The sequence below is a fragment of the Orcinus orca genome, chromosome X (assembly GCF_937001465.1).
Source record: "Orcinus orca chromosome X, mOrcOrc1.1, whole genome shotgun sequence".
NCBI classification, from domain to species: Eukaryota; Metazoa; Chordata; class Mammalia; order Artiodactyla; family Delphinidae; genus Orcinus; species Orcinus orca.
This window is the reverse complement of record NC_064580.1, coordinates 42,757,683-42,776,379: the sequence shown is the minus strand read 5'-3', so window position 1 is coordinate 42,776,379 and position 18,697 is coordinate 42,757,683. Positions and strand designations below refer to the sequence as shown.

Genomic DNA, 18,697 nt, shown 5'->3' with positions numbered 1-18,697 from the left:
CAGCGGCCATGGCTCACGGGCCCAGCCGCTCTGCGGCATGTGGGATCTTCCCGAATCGGGGCACGAACCCGTGTCCTCTGCATCGGCAGGCAGACTCCCAACCACTGCACCACCAGGGAAGCCCTTTTTTTTGTTTTTTTGATGTTGAGTTGTATGAGCTATTTATATATGTTGGATATTAATACCTTATCGGTCACCTCATTTGCAAATATTTTCTCCCATTCAGTAGGTTGTCTTTTTGTTTTGTTGATGGTTTCCTTTACTGTACAAAAGCTTTGAACATCTTTTTAAACATTGACATTGAACATCCTTTAAAAATTTTTTTTTACTTAAAATATATTTTGAGATATAGATTCATACGCAGTTGTAAAAAATAATACAGTGATCCCTTGTGCACTTTGCCCAGTTTCCTCCAATGGTGACATTTTACAAAATAAAAGTATAATATGCCAACCAGAATTTTGACCTTGATACAATTCAACCATCTTATCCAGATTTCCCCAGTTTTACTCATACATGTATGTGTATATGCATGTACCAAGTTTTATACAATTTTATCACCTGTGTAGGTTTGTGTATCCATCACCATAGTCAAAATACTGAATAGTTCCAACATCACAAGGATCCCTAGTGTTGCCCTTTTATAACCACACCTATTTCCCTTCTGTCTCCACTACCCTTGGAAACCACTAACCTGTGCTCCATGTCTAAAATTTTGTCATTTCAAAATTGTTATATTAATCAAATCATACAGTATATAAACTTTTGAGGTTGGCTTTTTTCACTTAGCATTATGTTCTTAAAAACCATCCAAGTAGCGTGAGTATCAACAGTTCGTTCCTTTTTCTTGTTGAATTGCACTCCTTGGGGTGGATGTACCACAGTTTGCTTAAGCAGTCGCCTGTTGAAGGACATCTGGACTGATTCCAGTTTTGAGCTATTACCAGTAAAGCTGCTATGAACATTCATGTACAGATTTTTTATGTAAACATAAGCTTTCATGTCTCTGGGATAAATGCTCAAGAGTACTATTGCTGGGCCGTATGGGAATTGCATGCTTAGTTTTATAAGAAACTACCAAACCGTTTCCCACCAGCAGTGTAGGAGAGATCCAGTTTTTCTGCAACCTCATCAGCATTTTGTGTTGTCACTATTTTTTATTTTAGCCATTTTGACATATGTATAGTGATATCTCATTGTAGTTTTCATTTTCATTTCCCTGGTAAATAATATGGAACCCCTTTTCATATACTTATTTGCCATCTGTATATCCTCTTTGGTGAAATGTTCATGCGTTTTGCCTATTTTCTAATTGAATTGTTTGGATGATTTTACTGTTGAGTTTTGAGAGTTCTTTACGTATTCTAGATACCAGTCTTTTGTCAGATATGTTGTCATCAAGTGTTTTTCCCAGTCAGTAGCTTGGCTTTTCATCCTCTTCATCCTTTCCATCCTCTGGTCTTTTTCAGAGCAAAAGTTTTTAAATTTTTGGCAAGACCCAATTTATCAGTGTTTCCTTTTATGGATTATGCTTTTGGTGTCCAGTCTAAAAACTTTGTCATTCTCTGATTCTCTGAGAGCAACTGAATGTCCAATAATTCAATTTAATTTTGACACTACCTACCTGGAGTTAGCATCAGATCCCATAAGTTAAAGGGCTCAATCCCACAAGACTGCCCCCACTTCAGATGCCAGTCACTGCAGGTCCCAGGCCACCCATACTTCTGATTTACCAGCTATAAATTGGGGGTTCCCAGGACCTCTTCTTCAGGCTCAATAATTTGCTAGAATAGCTCACAGAGATCAGGAAAACAGTATGTTTACCAGTTTATTATAAAGGATACAACTCAGAAACAACCAGATGGAAGAGATACACAGGGCAAGGTATGGGGGGAAAGGCACAGATCTTCCATGCCCTCTCTGGACATGCCTTCCTCCCAGCACATCTGTGTTCAACCTGGAAGCTCTCCAAACCTCATTATTTAGGGATTTTTCTGGAGGGGTTTATATGGAGGTTCCATCATGTAGACCCCATTGATTAAATCATTGGCCACTGGTGATTGAACTCAATCTCCAGCTCCTCTCCCCTCCCTAGGAGGGAGGTTGGGGGGGGAGTGGGACTGAAAGTTTCAACCCTCTAATCAAGCCCTATAACCAAATGATTGGTTCCTTTGGCAACCAGCCCCCACCCTAAAATTATCTAAGAACCCACCATGAGTCCCTTCATCAGCATAAACTCAGGCATCGTTGGAAGGGGCTTGTAAGGAATAACAAACTAACAAAAGATGCTCTTATCACTCTTATCACGTAAGAAATCTCAGGGCTTTTAAGAGATCTGTGCCAGGAACAAAAACCAAATATATATTTCTTATCATACCACACTCTGTCTAGCCCTAAATCCTAAAGATTTTCTCCTATGTTTTTCATAAAAATTTTATAGTTTTACATTTTACATTTAAGTCTGTGATCCATTTTGAGTTAATTTTTGTGTAAGGAGTGAGGTTTAGGTTGAGGTTCTTTTTGCCCTGAATGTACAGTTGTTCTAGCACCATTGACTTGTTTTGCATCTTTGAAAAAATATCAGTTGGCCATACCTATGTGGGGCTATTTCTGGATCCTCTATTCCGTTCCATTGATCTGTGTCTGTCCCTCTGCCAAAACCACAGTCTTGATTAGTGTACCCATGCAGTAAGCTTTAATATCTATTAGAGTGATTCTCCCACTTTATTCTTCAGGACTGGTTTAGCTATTCTAGGGGCTGTGCCTTTCCATATAGATGTTAGAATATGCTTGTCTGTGGATGTTGAACATATTCTCATGTGCTTATTTGCCCTCCATATATTCTCTTTGGTGAAATGTCTCTTCATGTCTTTTGCCCATTTCCTTTCTTTACTTTTTTTTTTTTTTTTTTTTTGCGTTAGACGCGGGCCTCTCACTGTTGTGGCCTCTCCCGTTGCGGAGCACAGGCTCCGGACGCGCAGGCTCAGCGGCCATGGCTCACCAGCCCAGCTGCTCCGCGGCATGTGGGATCTTCCCGGACTGGGACACGAACCCGTGTCCCCTGCATCGGCAGGCGGACTCTCAACCACTGCGCCACCAGGGAAGCCCTTTTTGCCCATTTTCTAATTGGGTTGTTTGTTTCTTCAATGTTGAATTTTGAGAGTTCTTATTATGTTATAGATATGAGTCTTTTGTCAAATACGGGGTTTGTGAATATTTACTCTCAGTCTGAAGCTTGTCATTTCATCCTCTTGAGTGTCTTTTGTAGAGCCACAATTTTTAATTTTGATGAAGTCAAATTTATCTATTTTTTCTTTTAAAAGATTATGTTTTTGGTGTCATATCTAAGAACTCTTCACTAAGCCCTAAGTCCTGATGATTTTCTCTTCTGTTGTCTTCCAACAGTTTTATATTTTACATATAAATCTATGATCCATTTTGGGTTAATTTTTTATAAAGTGTGATATTTAGAATGAGATTCATTTTTTGTTTTTGTTTCATTTTGGTTTGTTTGTTTCTTTGTTGCTTATGAGTGTCCTATTACTCTAGCACCATTTGTTGAAAAGACATTGAATTGTTTTTGTACCTTTGTAAAAAAATTAGTTGACTGTGCTTTTTCTGGGTCCTCTAATCTGTTCCGTTAATCTATGTGCCTTTCCCTTCATCTGTACCACATTGTCTTGATTCCTATAGTTAAATAAAAAGTATTGAAATCAGGTAGATTTATTTCTCCCACTTTATTCTTTTTTTTAATCTTTATTGGAGTATAATTGCTTTACAATGGTGTGTTAGTTTCTGCTTTATAACAAAGTGAATCAGTTATACATATACATATGTTCCCATATCTCTTCCCTCTTGCATCTCCCTCCCTCCCACCCTCGCTATCCCACCCCTCTAGGTGGTCAAAAAGCACCGAGCTTATCTCCCTGTGCTATGCGGCTGCTTCCCACTAGCTATCTATTTTACGTTTGGTAGTGTATATATGTCCATGCCACTCTCTCACTTTGTCCCAGCTTACCATACCCCTCCCCATATTCTCAAGTCCATTCTCTATTAGGTCTGTATCTTTATTCCCGTCTTACCCCTAGGTTCTTCATGACATATTTTCCCCTTAGATTCCATATATATGTGTTAGCATATGGTATTTTGTCTTTCTCTTTCTGACTTACTTCACTCTGTATGACAGACTCTAGGTCCATCCACCTCACTACTAATAGCTCAATTTCGTTTCTTTTTATGACTGAGTAATATTCCATTGTATATATGTGCCACATCTTCTTTATTCATTCATCCGGTGATGGACACTTAGGTTGCTTCCATCTCCTGGCTATTGTAAATAGAGCTGCAATGAACATTGTGGTACATGACTCCTTTTGAATTATGGTTTTCTCAGGGTATATGCCCAGTAGTGGGAGTGCTGGGTCATATGGTAGTTCTATTTGTAGTTTTTTAAGGAACCTCCATACTGTTCTCCATAGTGGCTGTACCAATTCACATTCCCACCAGCAGTGCAAGAGTGTTCCCTTTTCTCCACACCCTCTCCAGCATTTGTTTCTAGATTTTTTTGATGATGGCCATTCTGACTGGTGTGAGATGATATCTCATTGTAGTTTTGATTTGCATTTCTCTAATGATTAATGATGTTGAGCATTCTTTCATGTGTTTTTTGGCAATCTTTATATCTTCTTTGGAGAAATGTCTATTTAGGTCTTCTGCCCATTTTTGGATTGGGTTGTTTGTTTTTTTGTTATTCAGCTACATGAGCTGCTTGTAAATTTTGGAGATTAATCCTTTGTCAGTTGCTTCATTTGCAAATATTTTCTCCCATTCTGAGGGTTGTCTTTTCGTCTTGTTTATGGTTTCCTTTGCTGTGCAAAAGCTTTGAAGTTTCATTAGGTCCCATTTGTTTATTTTTCTTTTTATTTCCATTTCTCTAGGAGGTGGGTCAAAAAGGATCTTGCTGTGATTTATGTCATAGAGTGTTCTGCCTATGTTTTCCTCTAAGAGTTTGATAGTGTCTGGCCTTATATTTAGGTCTTTAATCCACTTTGAGCTTATTTTTGTGTATGGTGTTAGGGAGTGTTCTAATCTCATACTTTTACATGTAGCTGTCCACTTTTCCCAGCACCACTTATTGAAGAGGCTGTCTTTTCTCCACTGTATATTTTTGCCTCCTTTATCAAAGATAAGGTGATCATATGTGCGTGGGTTTATCTCTGGGCTTTCTATCCTGTTCCATTGATCTATATTTCTGTTTTTGTGCCAGTACCATACTGTCTTGATTACTGTAGCTTTGTAGTATAGTCTGAAGTCAGGGAGCCTGATTCCTTCAGCTCCATTTTTCTTTCTCAAGATTGCTTTGGCTATGCGGGGTCTTTTGTGTTTCCATACAAATTGTGAAATTTTTTGTTCTAGTTCTGTAAAAAATACCAGTGGTAGTTTGGCAGGGATTGCACTGAATCTGTAGATTGCTTTGGGTAGTATAGGCATTTTCACAATGTTGATTCTTCTGATCCAAGAACATGGTATATCTCTCCATCTGTTTGTATCATCTTTAATTTCTTTCATCAGTGTCTTATAATTTTCTGTATACAGGTCTTTTGTCTCCTTAGGTAGGTTTATTCCAAGGTATTTTATTCTTTTTGTTGCAGTGGTAAATGGGAGTGTTTTCTTGATTTCACTTTCAGATTTTTCATCATTAGTGTATAGGAATGCCAGAGATTTCTGTGCATTAATTTTGTATCCTGCTACTTCACCAAATTCTTTGGTTAGCTCTAGTAATTTTTTGGTAGCATCTTTAGGATTCTCTATGTATAGTATCATGTCATCTGCAAACAGTGACAGCTTTACTTCTTCTTTTCCAATTTGGATTCCTTTTATTGCTTTTTCTTCTCTGATTGCTGTGGGTAAAACTTCCAAAACTATGTTGAATAATAGTGGTGAGAGTGGGCAACGTTGTCTTGTTCCTCATCTTAGTGGAAATGGTTTTAGTTTCTCACCATTGAGAACAATGTTGACTATGGGTTTGTCATATATGGCCTTTATTATGTAGAGGAAAGTTCCCTCTATGCCTACTTTCTGGAGGGTTTTTATGATTAATGGGTGTTGAATTTTGTAGAAAGCTTTCTCTGCATCTATTGAGATGATCATATAGTTTTTCTCCTTCAATTTGTTAATATGGTGTATCACATTGGTTGATATGTGTATATTGAAGAATCCTTGCATTCCTGGGATAAACCCCACTTGTTCATGGTGTATGATCCTTTTAATGTGCTGTTGGATTCTGTTTGCTAGTATTTTGTTGAGGATTTTTGCATCTATGTTCATCAGTGATATTGGCCTGTAGTTTTCTTTCTCTTTGACATCTTTGTCTGGTTTTGGTATCAGGGTGATGGTGGCCTCATAGAATGAGTTTGGGAGTGTTCCTCCCTCTGCTATACTTTGGAAGAGTTTGAGAAGGATAGGTGTTAGCTCTTCTCTAAATGTTTGGTAGAATTCACCTGTGAAGCCATATGGTCCTGGGCATTTGTTGGTTGAAAGATTTTTAATCACAGTTTCAATTGCAGTGCTTGTGTTCAGTCTGTTCACATTTTCTATTTCTTCCTGCCTCAGTCTCGGAAGGTTGTGCATTTCTGAGAATTTGTCCATTTCTTTCAGGTTGTCCATTTTATTGCCATATAATTGCTGTAGGAATCTCTCTTGATCCTTTGTATTTCTGCAGTGTCAGTTGTTACTTCTCCTTTTTCATTTCTAATTCTATTGATTTTACTCTTGTCCCTTTTTTTCTTGATGAGTCTGGCTAATGGTTTATCAATTTTGTTTATCTTCTCAAAGAACCAGCTTTTAGTTTTATTGATCTTTGCTATCGTTTCCTTCATTTCTTTTTCATTTATTTCTGATCTGATCTTTATGATTTCTTGCCTTCTGCTAACTTTGGGGTTTTTCTGTTCTTCTTTCTCTAATTGCTTTAGGTGTAAGGTTAGGTTGTTTATTTGAGATATTTCTTGTTTCTTGAGGTAGGATTGTATTGCTATAAACTTCCCTCTTAGAACTGCTTTTGCTGCATCCCATAGGTTTTGGGTCGTCGTGTCTTCATTGTCATTTGTTTCTAGGTACTTTTTGATTTCCTCAGTGATCTCTTGGTTATTAAGTACTGTATTGTTTAGCCTCCATGTGTTTGTATTTCTTACAGATTTTTTCCTGTAATTGGTGTCTAGTCTCATAGCGTTGTGGTCAGAAAATATACTTTATACGATTTCAATTTTCTTAAATTTACCAAGGCTTGATTTGTGACCCAAGATATGATCTATCCTGGAGAATGTTCCATGAGCACTTGAGAAGAAAATATATTCTGTTGTTTTTGGATAGAATGTCCTATAAATATCAATCAAGTCCACCTTGTTTAATATATCATTTAAAGCTTGTGTTTCCTTATTTATTTTCATTTTGGATGATCGGTCCATTGGTGAAAGTGGGGTGTTAACGTCCCCTAGTATGATTGTGTTACTGTCGATTTCCCCTTTTATGGCTGTTAGTATTTGCCTTATGTATTGAGGTGCTCCTATGTTGGGTGCATAAGTAGTTACAATTGTTATATCTTCTTGGCTTGATCCCTTGGTCATTATGTAGTGTCCTTCTTTGTCTCTTGTACTAGTCTTATTTTAAAGTCTATTTTTTCTGATATGAGAATTGCTACTCCAGCTTTCTCTTGATTTCCATTTGCATGGAATATCTTTTTCCATCCCCTCACTTTCAGTCTGTATGTGTCCCTAGGTCTGAAGTGTGTCTCTTGTAGACAGCATATATAGGGGTCTTGTTTTTGTATCCATTCAGCCAGTATATGTCTTTTGGTTGGAGCATTTACCCATTTACATTTAAGGTAATTATCCATATGTATGTTCCTATTACCATTTTCTTAATTGTTTTGGGTTTGTTATTTTAGGTCTTTTCCTTCTCTTGTGTTTCCTGCCTAGGGAAGTTCCTTTAGTATTTGCTGTAAAGCTGGTTTGGTGGTGCTGAATTCTCTTAGCTTTTGATTGTCTGTAAAGATTTTAATTTCTCCGTCAAATCTGAATGAGATCCTTGCTGAGTAGAGTAATCTTGGTTTTAGGTTTTTCCCTTTCATCACTTTAAATATGACCTGCCACTCCCTTCTGGCTTGCAGAGTTTCTGCTGAAGGATCAGCTGTTAACCTATTGGGATTCCCTTGCATGTTATTTGTTGTTTTTCCCTTGCTGCTTTTAATTTTTCTTTGTATTTAATTTTTGATAGTTTGATTAATATGTGTCTTGGCATGTTTCTACTTGGATTTATCCTGAATAGGACTCTCTGTGCTTCCTGGACTTGATTAACTGTTTCCTTTCCCATATTAGGGAAATTTTCAACTATAATCTCTTCAAATATTTTCTCAGTCCCTTTCTTTTTCTCTTCTTCTTCTGGGACCCCTATAATTCAAATGTTGGTGCATTTAATGTTGTCCCAGAGGTCTCTGAGACTGTCCTCCGTTCTTTTCATTCTTTTTTCTTTATTCTGCTCTGCAGTAGTTATTTCCAGTATTTTATCTTCCAGGTCACTTATCCGTTCTTCTGCCTCAGTTATTCTGCTATTGATCCCATCTGGAGTATTTTTCATTTCATTTATTGTGTTGTTCATCATTGCCTGTGTCATCTTTAGTTCCTCTAGGTCCTTGTTAAATGTTTCTTGCATTTTCTCTATTCTATTTCCAAGATTTTGGATCATCTTTACTATCATTATTCTGAATTCTTTCTTTTTCAGGTAGACTGCCTATTTCCTCTTCATTTGTTAGGTCTGGTGGGTTTTTATCTTGCTCCTTCATCTGCTGTGTGTTTTTCTGTCTTCTCATTTTGCTTATCTTACTGTGTTTGGGGTCTCGTTTTTTGCAGGGTGCAGGTTCGTAGTTCCCGTTGTTTTTGGTGTCTGTCTCCAGTGGCTAAAGTTGTTTCAGTGGGTTGTGTAGGCTTCCTGGTGGAGGGGACTAGTGCCTGTGTTCTGGTGGATGGGGCTGGATCTTTTCTTTCTGGTGGGCAGGTCCACGTTTGGTGGTGTATTTTGGGGTGTCTGTGACCTTATTATGATTTTAGGCAGCCTCTTTGCTAATGGGTGGGGTTGTGTTCCTGTTTTGCTAGTTGTTTGGCATAGTGTGTCCAGCACTGTAGCTTGCTGGTCATTGAGTGGAGCTGTGTCTTGGTTGAGATTGAGATCTCTGGGAGATTTTCACCGTTTGATATTATGTGGAGCTGTGAGGTCTCTGGTGGACCAATGTCCTGAACTTGGCTCTCCCACCTCAGAGGCCCAGCCCTGATGCCTGGCTGGAGCACCAAGAGCCTGTCATCTACACGGCTCAGAATAAAAGTGAGAAAGAAAGAAAGAAAGAGGAAGGTAAAATAAAATAAAGTAAAATGAAATAAAATAAGATAAAATAAAGTTATTAAAATAAAAAATAATTATTAAAAAATTTAAGTAATTAAAAAAAAGAAAGAAGAGAGCAACCAAACCAAAAAACAAATCCACCAATGATAACAAGCGCTAAAAAGTGTACTAAAAAAAAAAAAAAAACCAGACAAATAGAACCCAGGACAAATGGTAAAAGCAAAGCTATACAGACAAAATCACACACAGAAGCATACACATACACACTCACAAAAAGAGAAAAAGAGAAAAAATATATATATATCGTTGCTCCCAAAGTCCACCTTCTCAGTTTGGGATGATTTGTTGTCTATTCAGGTATTCCACAGAATCAGGGTACATCCAGTTGATTGTGGTGATTTAATCCACTGCTCCTGAGATTGCTGGGAGAGATTTCCCTTTCTCTTCTTTGTTTGCACAGCTCCTGGGGTTCAGCTTTGGATTTGGCCCCGCCTCTGCATGTAGGTCGCCTGAGGGCATCTGTTCTTCGCTCAGACAGGACGGGGTTAAAGGAGCAGCTGATTCGGGGGCTCTGGCTCACTCAGGCCGGGAGGAGGGAGGGGTATAGATGCGGGGCAAGCCTGCTGCGGCAGAGGCCGGTGTGATGTTGCACCAGCCTGAGGCTCGCTGTGTGTTCTCCCGGGGAAGTTGTCCTTGGATCACAGGACCCTGGCAGTGGCGGGCTGCACAGGCTCCTGGGAGGGGAGGTGTGGACAGTGACCTGTGCTTGCACACAGGCTTCTTGGTGGCCGCAGCAGTGGCCTTAGTGTCTCATGCCTGTCTCGGGGGTCCACGCTGATAGCCACGGCTCGCGCCCGTCTCTGGAGCTCATTTAGACAGCACTCTGAATCCCCTCTCCTCGCACACCAGGAAACAAAGAGGCAAGAAAAAGATTCTTGCCTCTTCGGCAGCTCTAGACTTTTTCCTGGACTCCCTCATGGCTAGCTGTGGCGCACTAGCCCCCTTCAGGCTGTGTTCACGCAGCCAACCCCAGTCCTCTCCCTGGGATCCGACCTCCGAAGCCCGAGCCTCAGCTCCCAGCCCCCGCCCGCCCCGACGGGTGAGAAGACTAGCCTCTGGCTGGTGAGTGCTGGTTGGCACTGATCCTCTGTGCGGAAATCTCTCTGCTTTGCCCTCCACACCCCTGTTCCTGCACTCTCCTCCGTGGCTCCTAAGCTTTCCCCCTCTGCCACCTGCAGTCTCTGCCCACAAGGAGCTTCCTAGTGTGTGGAAACCTTTCCTCCTTCACAGCTCCCTCCCACTGGTGCAGGTCCCATCCCTATTCTTTTGTTTCTGTTTTTTCTTTTTCCTTTGCCCTACCCAGGTACATGGGGAGTTTCTTGCCTTTGGGAGTTCTGAGGTCTTCTGCCAGTGTTTAGTAGGAGTTGTTCACATGTAGATGTATTTCTGATCTATTTGTGAGGAGGAAGGTGATCTCCACGTCTTACTCTTCCACCATCCTCATTGTCTTTTCTCATTCAAGTTGAGATTTACCTGGTTCTTAGTATGACATCTTATTTTTTTTCCTGAACACAAGTGAAGCTCATATGTATTCTTCCCCTTTTCTTAGCTTTGATGTTTTTCTTTCTTTTTAAAATTTTTTAAATTTTATATTGGTGTATAGTTGATTTACAATGTTGTGTTAATTTCAGTTGTACAGCAAAGTGATTAGTTATAATTTACATATGCCTACTCTTTTTCAGATTCTTTTCCCATATAGGCTATTACAGAGTATTAAGTAGAGTTCCCTGTGCTATACAATAGGTCCTAGTTGATTATCTATTTTATGTATAGTATTGTGTATATGTTAATCCCAACCTCCTAATTTATCCCTCCCCCCCACCTTTCCACTTTTGTAACCATAAGTGTGTTTTCTATGTCTGTGAGTCTGTTTCTGTTTTGTATACAGATTCATTTGAATTAATTTTTAGATTCCACATATAAGTGATATCACATGTTATTTGTCTTTCTCCGTGTGACTTACTTCACTTAGTATGATAATCTCTAGGTCCATCCATGTTGTTGCAAATGACATTATTTCATTCTTTTTTATGGCTGAGTAATATTCCATTGTATATATGTACCACATCTTCTTTTTCGATTCATCTGTCAATGGGCACTTAGGTTGCTTCCATGTCTTGGCTATTGTAAATAGTGCTGTAATGAACATTGGGGTGCCTGTGTCTTTTTGAATTATGGTTTTCCCAGGGTATATGCCCAGTAGTGGGATTACTGGGTCATATGGTAGTTCTATTTGTAGTTTTTTAAGGAACCTCCGTACTGTTCTCCATAGTAGCTGTACCAATTTACATTCCCACCAACAGTGTAGGAGGGTTCCTTTTCTCCACACCCTCTCCAGCATTTATTGTTTGTAGACTTTTTGATGATGGCCATTCTGACTGGTGTGAGGTGATACCTCATTGTAGTTTTGATTTGCATTTCTCTAATGACACTTGATTTTTTTTTAGTATGTCCAGGACATTTTGGGTATTATATTATGAGGTTCTAGAATTTATTTGACTCTTATGTTTTATCAGGCTTTCTTTGACGGAGCTCTGTTTGGTGAAGGGAAATGTCACATCACAGGTGACATTTGTTATTGACAGGTGGGTTGGAAGTCCAAGTTCTCGCTTGCCCTCTTTTTTTTTTTTTGCCAGGGGACTCCTTGTTATTGTTCAGTGAGGGTGGGTGTTCCACCTCCCCACTAGGCTTCTGCTGATACCACCCTGGCTGGGAGGGGGTAGGCACCTCGTCACTACTTCCCTTGGTATCCACTGTTACCTACAGGTAGGGGAGGAGAAGGCAGCTGTTATTTCCCAGCAAGGAAAGAAAGATACAGCACCCTATTAAGCTTTCTCTGACACCACCCTGGCAGGGGGCTGGGGCCTGGGGGTGCCTTCTTACAGTCTGACAAATGTAGAAGTCTAGGCTTGGATCCACTTGGCCTTGCTGTTAGTCGTGGGGCTGGGGCTGCAGTGTTTTCTGTGTTTGTCTTGAGTAGAGCCATCATTGTCTGAAAGTTTTCTATCTTGCTAGACTGCCCCTTTCCTGGTCCTTTGACTAGAGAGAGCAGGCTTTCTTGGGGCAGTTTTTGTCTGTACCCGTTGGCCTTTCTGGGTTGTAGCTTCTCCAGCACCTAGTCTAGGCTATATGAGGCTAAGGGATAACCCAGAGAACTCACTGCCATGTCATTTTTTTTTTTTTTGCCATGTCATTTTTTTAGGTCTCACGATCCTTAGCCAGTCTGCCTTCTTCATTCCACCTTTCAGAGTTTTCCTATGTTTTCTAGATAATGTCCAGAGTTTTCAGCTGTATTTAGCAGGAAGAATAGATAAAATTATATCTACTTCATCTCCAGAAGAGGAAGTCCTCATAATTATGATTTTTAAGACTTCACGTGGTTCCATGCATTTGTGCTGGTTTTATTTGTATATGTTGAATGACCCTAAATGTTTATGCAAGTTATCACTTCTTTATTGTATATTTTATATTAAAATATAATCTATTTTTTTTGTTAATCTATTGTGCACCTTGGACCTTAATTTCCACCTCAATAATTATATTTCTAGACCTACTTTCATTTTCTTGCATTTGTCTGGGGTATTATATATTTTTAAAATCTTTATTGAATTATAATACAGAAAAGTGCACACATTATGCATGTTTAGCTTGATGATATTTTAAAAGACTGAACAAACCTGCACAACCAGCCACCTAGATCAAGAAATAAAACATTCCTAACACTCAAGAAGCCCTCCTGTGTTCCTTTCCAATCACTAACTTCCTTCCAAGGGGTATCAATATCCTAACTTTTAACAATATGGATTAGTTTTACATGTTTTTGAAATGTATAGAAATGTAATCATATAGTATTGATTCATTGCTTTTTCAGGTCTGGCTTCTTTGGCCAATATAATGTTCATGAGATAAGATTTGTGCATGTTGTGTATAGCAGTTGTTGATTCTCGTTGCTGTGTATTAATTCCTTGTATTAATAAAGGACAAGTTGTTTATCCATTCTAATGCTGATGGGCATTTGCATACTTTTCAGTTTTGAATAAAGCCACTGTGACCATCATCATACCTGTCTTTTGGTAAACATATGTTCGCATTTCTCTTGAGTAAATGCTTCGATGGAATAGCTGGGTCATAGGATATAAAGCATATGTTCAGCTTTAACAAATACTACCAAACAGTTTTCCAAAGTGTTTGTAGTATATTATGCTCCTAAAAAACAATTTATGAGTTTCAGTTGCTCTACAACCTTGCCAGCTCTTGGTTATTTTCAATCCTTTTCATTTAAGCCATTTCTGGTGGATGTGGATGAGTATCTGTAGCTTATATTTTCTTGCTAACTTATGAATTTGAGCATCTTTTCCTATGCTTATTTGCCATTTGGATATCTTCTTTGTGAAGTGTCTGATCCTTGTGTTCTTCTTCTATCGTTCTTATTGATTTCTAGGAATTCTTAATATATTTGAGATATGAGTTGTTTGTCAGATACAAGTATTGCAATTATCTTCTCCCACTGTGGGATTTGCCTTTATGCTCTTAATTTTGTCTTCTCATGAACAGAGGTCCTTACTTTTAATGCAATCCAACTTAATAATCTTTTACTCTACCAGATATCAAAGCTTAATATGAAGCACATTAATTAAGACAGTGTAGTACTGGTCCAAGAATAGACAAATAGACCAATGGGAATACAGAGTTTGGGAATGGACTCCCACATATATCGTCACAAGGCAACCTGGAAAAAGGGTAATTTTTTTTTTTGCGGTACACGGGCCTCTCACTGTTGTGGCCTCTCCCATTGCGGAGCACAGGCTCCGGACGCGCAGGCTCAGCGGCCATAGCTCACGGGCCCAGTCTCTCCGCGGCATGTGGGATCTTCCCGGACCGGGGCACGAACCCGTGTCCCCTGCATTGGCAGGCAGACCCTCAACCACTGTGCCACCAGGGAAGCCCAAGGGGTAATCTTTTTAATAAGTGGTACTGGATCATCTTGACACCAATATGGAAGAAATGAATCTTGACCCTAACACATACCACACACCAAATCCTTCCTGGGAAGACTATAGATCTAAATGTGAAAGATAAAACAGTAAAACTTTTAGAAGAAAACATTAAACATCTTTATGACCCTGAGGTAGGCAACGATTTCCTAACAAGGCATAACTAATGCTGACCATAATGGAAAGAGTAGCAAATAACATGGCATACTTCTGTCCAGTGCTTCATTTCACATCTTTGTCTTTTTGTTTTAGATGTGTGGCAACTGTATTTTTTTAACCCAATCCCATAGTCCTTATCTTTTACATCAGAATTCAGCTCATTCAATTTAGTTGAATTCTAATATATTTGATTTCATGCCTCCTATTATCTTATGTTTACTATTTATTTTACGTGGTTGATATTTCCTCACTTTCTCTTTTCCATTTTTTTTTTTTTTTTTGCTGGTTTGATCATGTTTCTCTTAATTCCCCTCTAATTTCTTATTATTTTGGAATTATAGTTTGGAGTTTTATCTTTATCAATTTCTGCTAGTAGTTGCCTTCACCTTCCTTACAAATGTGATTGTCTATATTTTCTCTATTTCTAAATCCAAATAATGTTTTAATATTATTTGGATCTAGTAAAAGAGATGCATAATTTTCCTCCTCCTCATTTCACTCAGTAAATTTCCCCAGGGTATTAAAATTTTTTCCACTTATTAATAGTAATAATCTTATTTGTTCCAGATGCCCAATTACATACATTTTTCTTTACTCAGTTATAACTATATATCAATTGCAATAATCATTTCTCAAAATTGCTTTCCTCCAATTTTGAGGTTTCTGTTACTATTGAATTTACAATTGCTTAGACTATCCCCTTGAGTATTCTCCTGAGATTCTAATATTGGCATATAATGTTATAAGTGCTTGTATGTCTAAAATTGTCTTTTGCTCTAACGGAAGCATGGTATTCAGCTAGAGTGGGTTTAAAATTCTTGGATTGCAGTCCCTTTCAATAATTTGTAGATGTTTTCTTCTAATATGGCTCCTATTGTTGCAAATAAATCTAGTGCCATTGTGATCCCTTTCCATTGTAAATAACATGCTGTTTCTGCCTGGAAGCATTTTAAATTTTCTTTTTATTCTTTAAATTCAATACCAAACCAGATTTGGGGTTGATTTGGTTCCTCTGGGAGTAAAGGATTGGGAGGATTTCTGTGGGGGGGCATCACGGAGTTAGAGTCCAATAGGATTAGATAATCCAGGGCCTATAGATGCTATTCATGTTGGGTCAGTGAGTGATAATCTTGGGAAATCCTTGAAGAAACATAATTAGAGACATATGTTGGTAAGTGATTGAGACCTCTGTAGAAATTCTTGAGGTTTTATAAGAGTTGGAGGTCTGAAGTCATCTAAAGTATCTGAAGTCATCAGTCAGTCCATGAGAGTTATTGATTGGGACACTGAGGTGGTGAAAGATTGATTGCAAGCCTGGGATTTTAAGTCTTTGGGAGACAGTTTTAGGAGCCCTATGGGAGTCATTGATTGGGACCTGTAGTAATTGTAGTAATTACCTGTGGTAATTGCAGGACTGTGTGAGTTAGTATGTGATGGACCGGAAGGTCTATATTTGAGGGGTTTATGGGAGTCATTGACTCTACATATGGGCTGTGAGTTATGGAGTCCTATAGGAGGTCAGGTTTGGATCCAGGGGGCATTGAGCAGATTAATAGTTGATTTTCTATTGAGGTTGTGTTGCCTGTGTTGGTGATTATTTGAGGAACCTATGGAAACCAGTTGATAGCACCATTTGGGGCACAGTTTTTGTCAAGCAGTGTAGGTTACCGATTTAGGAGCCTGTGCAGACATGCTGACTTTCAGGGCCAGATGGGAATTGGGAGAGAGGGGACAAAGAGTTTATGTTTTCATCTTTGGCAGAAGAGGGTGGCTGGGCTCTATAAGTTGCCCAGAATGTACACTGAATTATACAGACGCTTGGTTTATCACATGTGACATGTCATCCTTCAGCCAGAGCACTTTAAAGGCAGCAAGAAACAGAAATAATGTTTATTGTGATTCTTCCACGTATCGAATACCATATGGCACAGTAGTTAAGAAAATGTACTTTGGAGCTAGGCAGACCTGGGTTTGAATCCCTGTCCTTCCCCCTAATCTAAGAGATCTTGGGGCAAATTTCTTAATATTTATGAACAGCTCTATCTGATGGTAAATGGGAATAATAGCAAAAGTAATGCCTAGTTCATAGGATGAGTGTGAAAATTAAACGAGGTACCGAATAAAACATTCCTTGCACCTTATAATAACAGCAATATATAATATCAATGGAGTGTGTTCCTGATGCCAAATAGGAGTGCTTTTGAAGCATCATGTCATTTAACTCTAACAGCCCTATGAGATGGGTGTTTTCATCCTCAGTTTTTTGTTTGTTTGGTTTTTTTTTGCGGTACGCGGGCCTCTCACTGCCGTGGCCTCTCCCGTTGCGGAGCACAGGCTCCAGACGTACAGGCTCAGCGGCCATGGCCCGCAGGCCCAGCCGCTCCGCGGCATGTGGGATCCTCCTGGACCAGGGCACGAACTCGTGTCCCCTGCATCGGCAGGCGGACTCCCAACCACTGTGCCACCAGGGAAGCCCCCATCCTCAGTTTTAAGGTGAAGAAACTCAGACTAAAGTGGCTTCCCCAGATTCCAGCTAGAATGCAAAAGAGCTGGAATTCAAACTCTCATTCGTTTTACACCAAATCTCATGAGTTTTTTTCCATATTGTATGCTAATACTTGGTGTTGATTACTGAACTTTTCTCTTCCACAGTATCCAGTGTTGTAAACTGTACTTTGGTGCCCCCAGGAAGCATTTATGGGGTGAATGCTGAATGACTGACCACGTGGACACTGTCTTTCCAGGTTTCTTGGAGTCTCTGCGCAGCCCCTGGGCCAGACCCCGTAGTGAAGGCTGCAGGATCTTCCTTCCAGCCCCAGAAGCTCTGGCTGAGTCCACGGACCCGCCTGGCCTCAGGGTACCGGGAAGAGCGGAGTTGTCAGCAGGAGAGCCTGAGGGTTGAGGCTCAGCAGGACAATGCCAGCCAACCGGAGCTCTCCCCAGTGGTCCCCAGCCCTGGCTGCAGAGGGACATGGCAGTGTGTGTGAGGTGAGGAGAGACAGGGCTCAAGGGACAGGAGTTTATTCAGTGAGGAGATGGCCCCGACCTGTCACTAGGGACTCAGGGCAGGGGCAAGTGTGTCACAGGAGGGGCAAATTCCGGACTTGGTGTCCCTGAGACAGGTCACCATCTTCCTGCTGCGTGAGCACCACGTGGCTGGTGTCCCACATCCAGAGCCCTTCCTGTTTCAGTGGAAAATGTGATGCAGCCGATGGAGGAAAGGTGGGTTGGGAGGGTCAGCCCCACCGCCTAGAGGAGGGGGAGGCAGCTCCCTGCAGGGTGTCTGCGAGCGAGGTCTGGGTGGGGGTGACCACCGGCCCCAGCCAGGGAGACGCTACCCCCTGACGCCCAGCACAGGCCCTTCAGTCCTCACTGGCTCTGTGCACACACTCAGCTGATCCCTACCAGAGCCTGCTTTCCCCTGATCCTTGGGGACTTGCTGATTTCTCCTCTATCCTGATCTAGGGCAGAAAAATCCCCTTTCTTTGGAACTTAGAGAATGGCAGGATAGTAGGGTGACCACAGACTCTAGGGCCCTTCTGCTTCCTCCTCCTCTCAAAGATGAGTAAAGTGGCCTGAGAAGGTACATGACTTGCCCAGGCCTCTGGGATTGTGAGTGACAGCAGTGGACTGGAACCTTGTCTCCTGACCATGTCTTCCACCCTCACCACACAATAGCCAAGACCAAGTTTCCCACTAAAAGTTCCCCTTGAGATTCTGTAAACAGAACAAGATGATGAGGGAGCCAGACCTTGCCCCACAGCTCCCTCTTTCCGACTGTCCTGTGGATGCTGTCACCTCTGGGACAGGCTCGTTGTCACAGGGGCTCAGGGTCATGTGGTCATTAGGATAATATTAAACTTTAAAAAATTATTTTGATGTTTACTATTTCATAATTGCATTATTTCACAATATAATGTTAGAAAATACAGGTAAGCAAATACAAGAGAATAAAACATTACTTATAATTCCAGCATTAGCCAAAGTTAATCATTGTTAACATTTAGCTATAGTTCCTTACAGTTTTTTTTCCTTTGTATGTGCATGTATGTGGGTATACATGTGGGGCTGTGAGTGTACATACATACCACACA

General features: G+C 40.3%; 1 protein-coding gene across 1 annotated transcript in view; it reads left to right on the top strand.

Annotated features, from left to right (window-relative positions):
* ZNF41 (zinc finger protein 41) overlaps positions 1–18,697 on the top strand; it is a 56,658-nt gene that overhangs the window by 10,304 nt on the left and 27,657 nt on the right. Inside the window, exon 2 of the mRNA XM_033409634.2 lies at positions 17,348–17,591. Within this exon, the coding sequence (XP_033265525.1) occupies positions 17,520–17,591 (72 nt within the window). The 5' untranslated portion in view covers positions 17,348–17,519. The remainder of the gene's footprint in view (positions 1–17,347; positions 17,592–18,697) is intronic.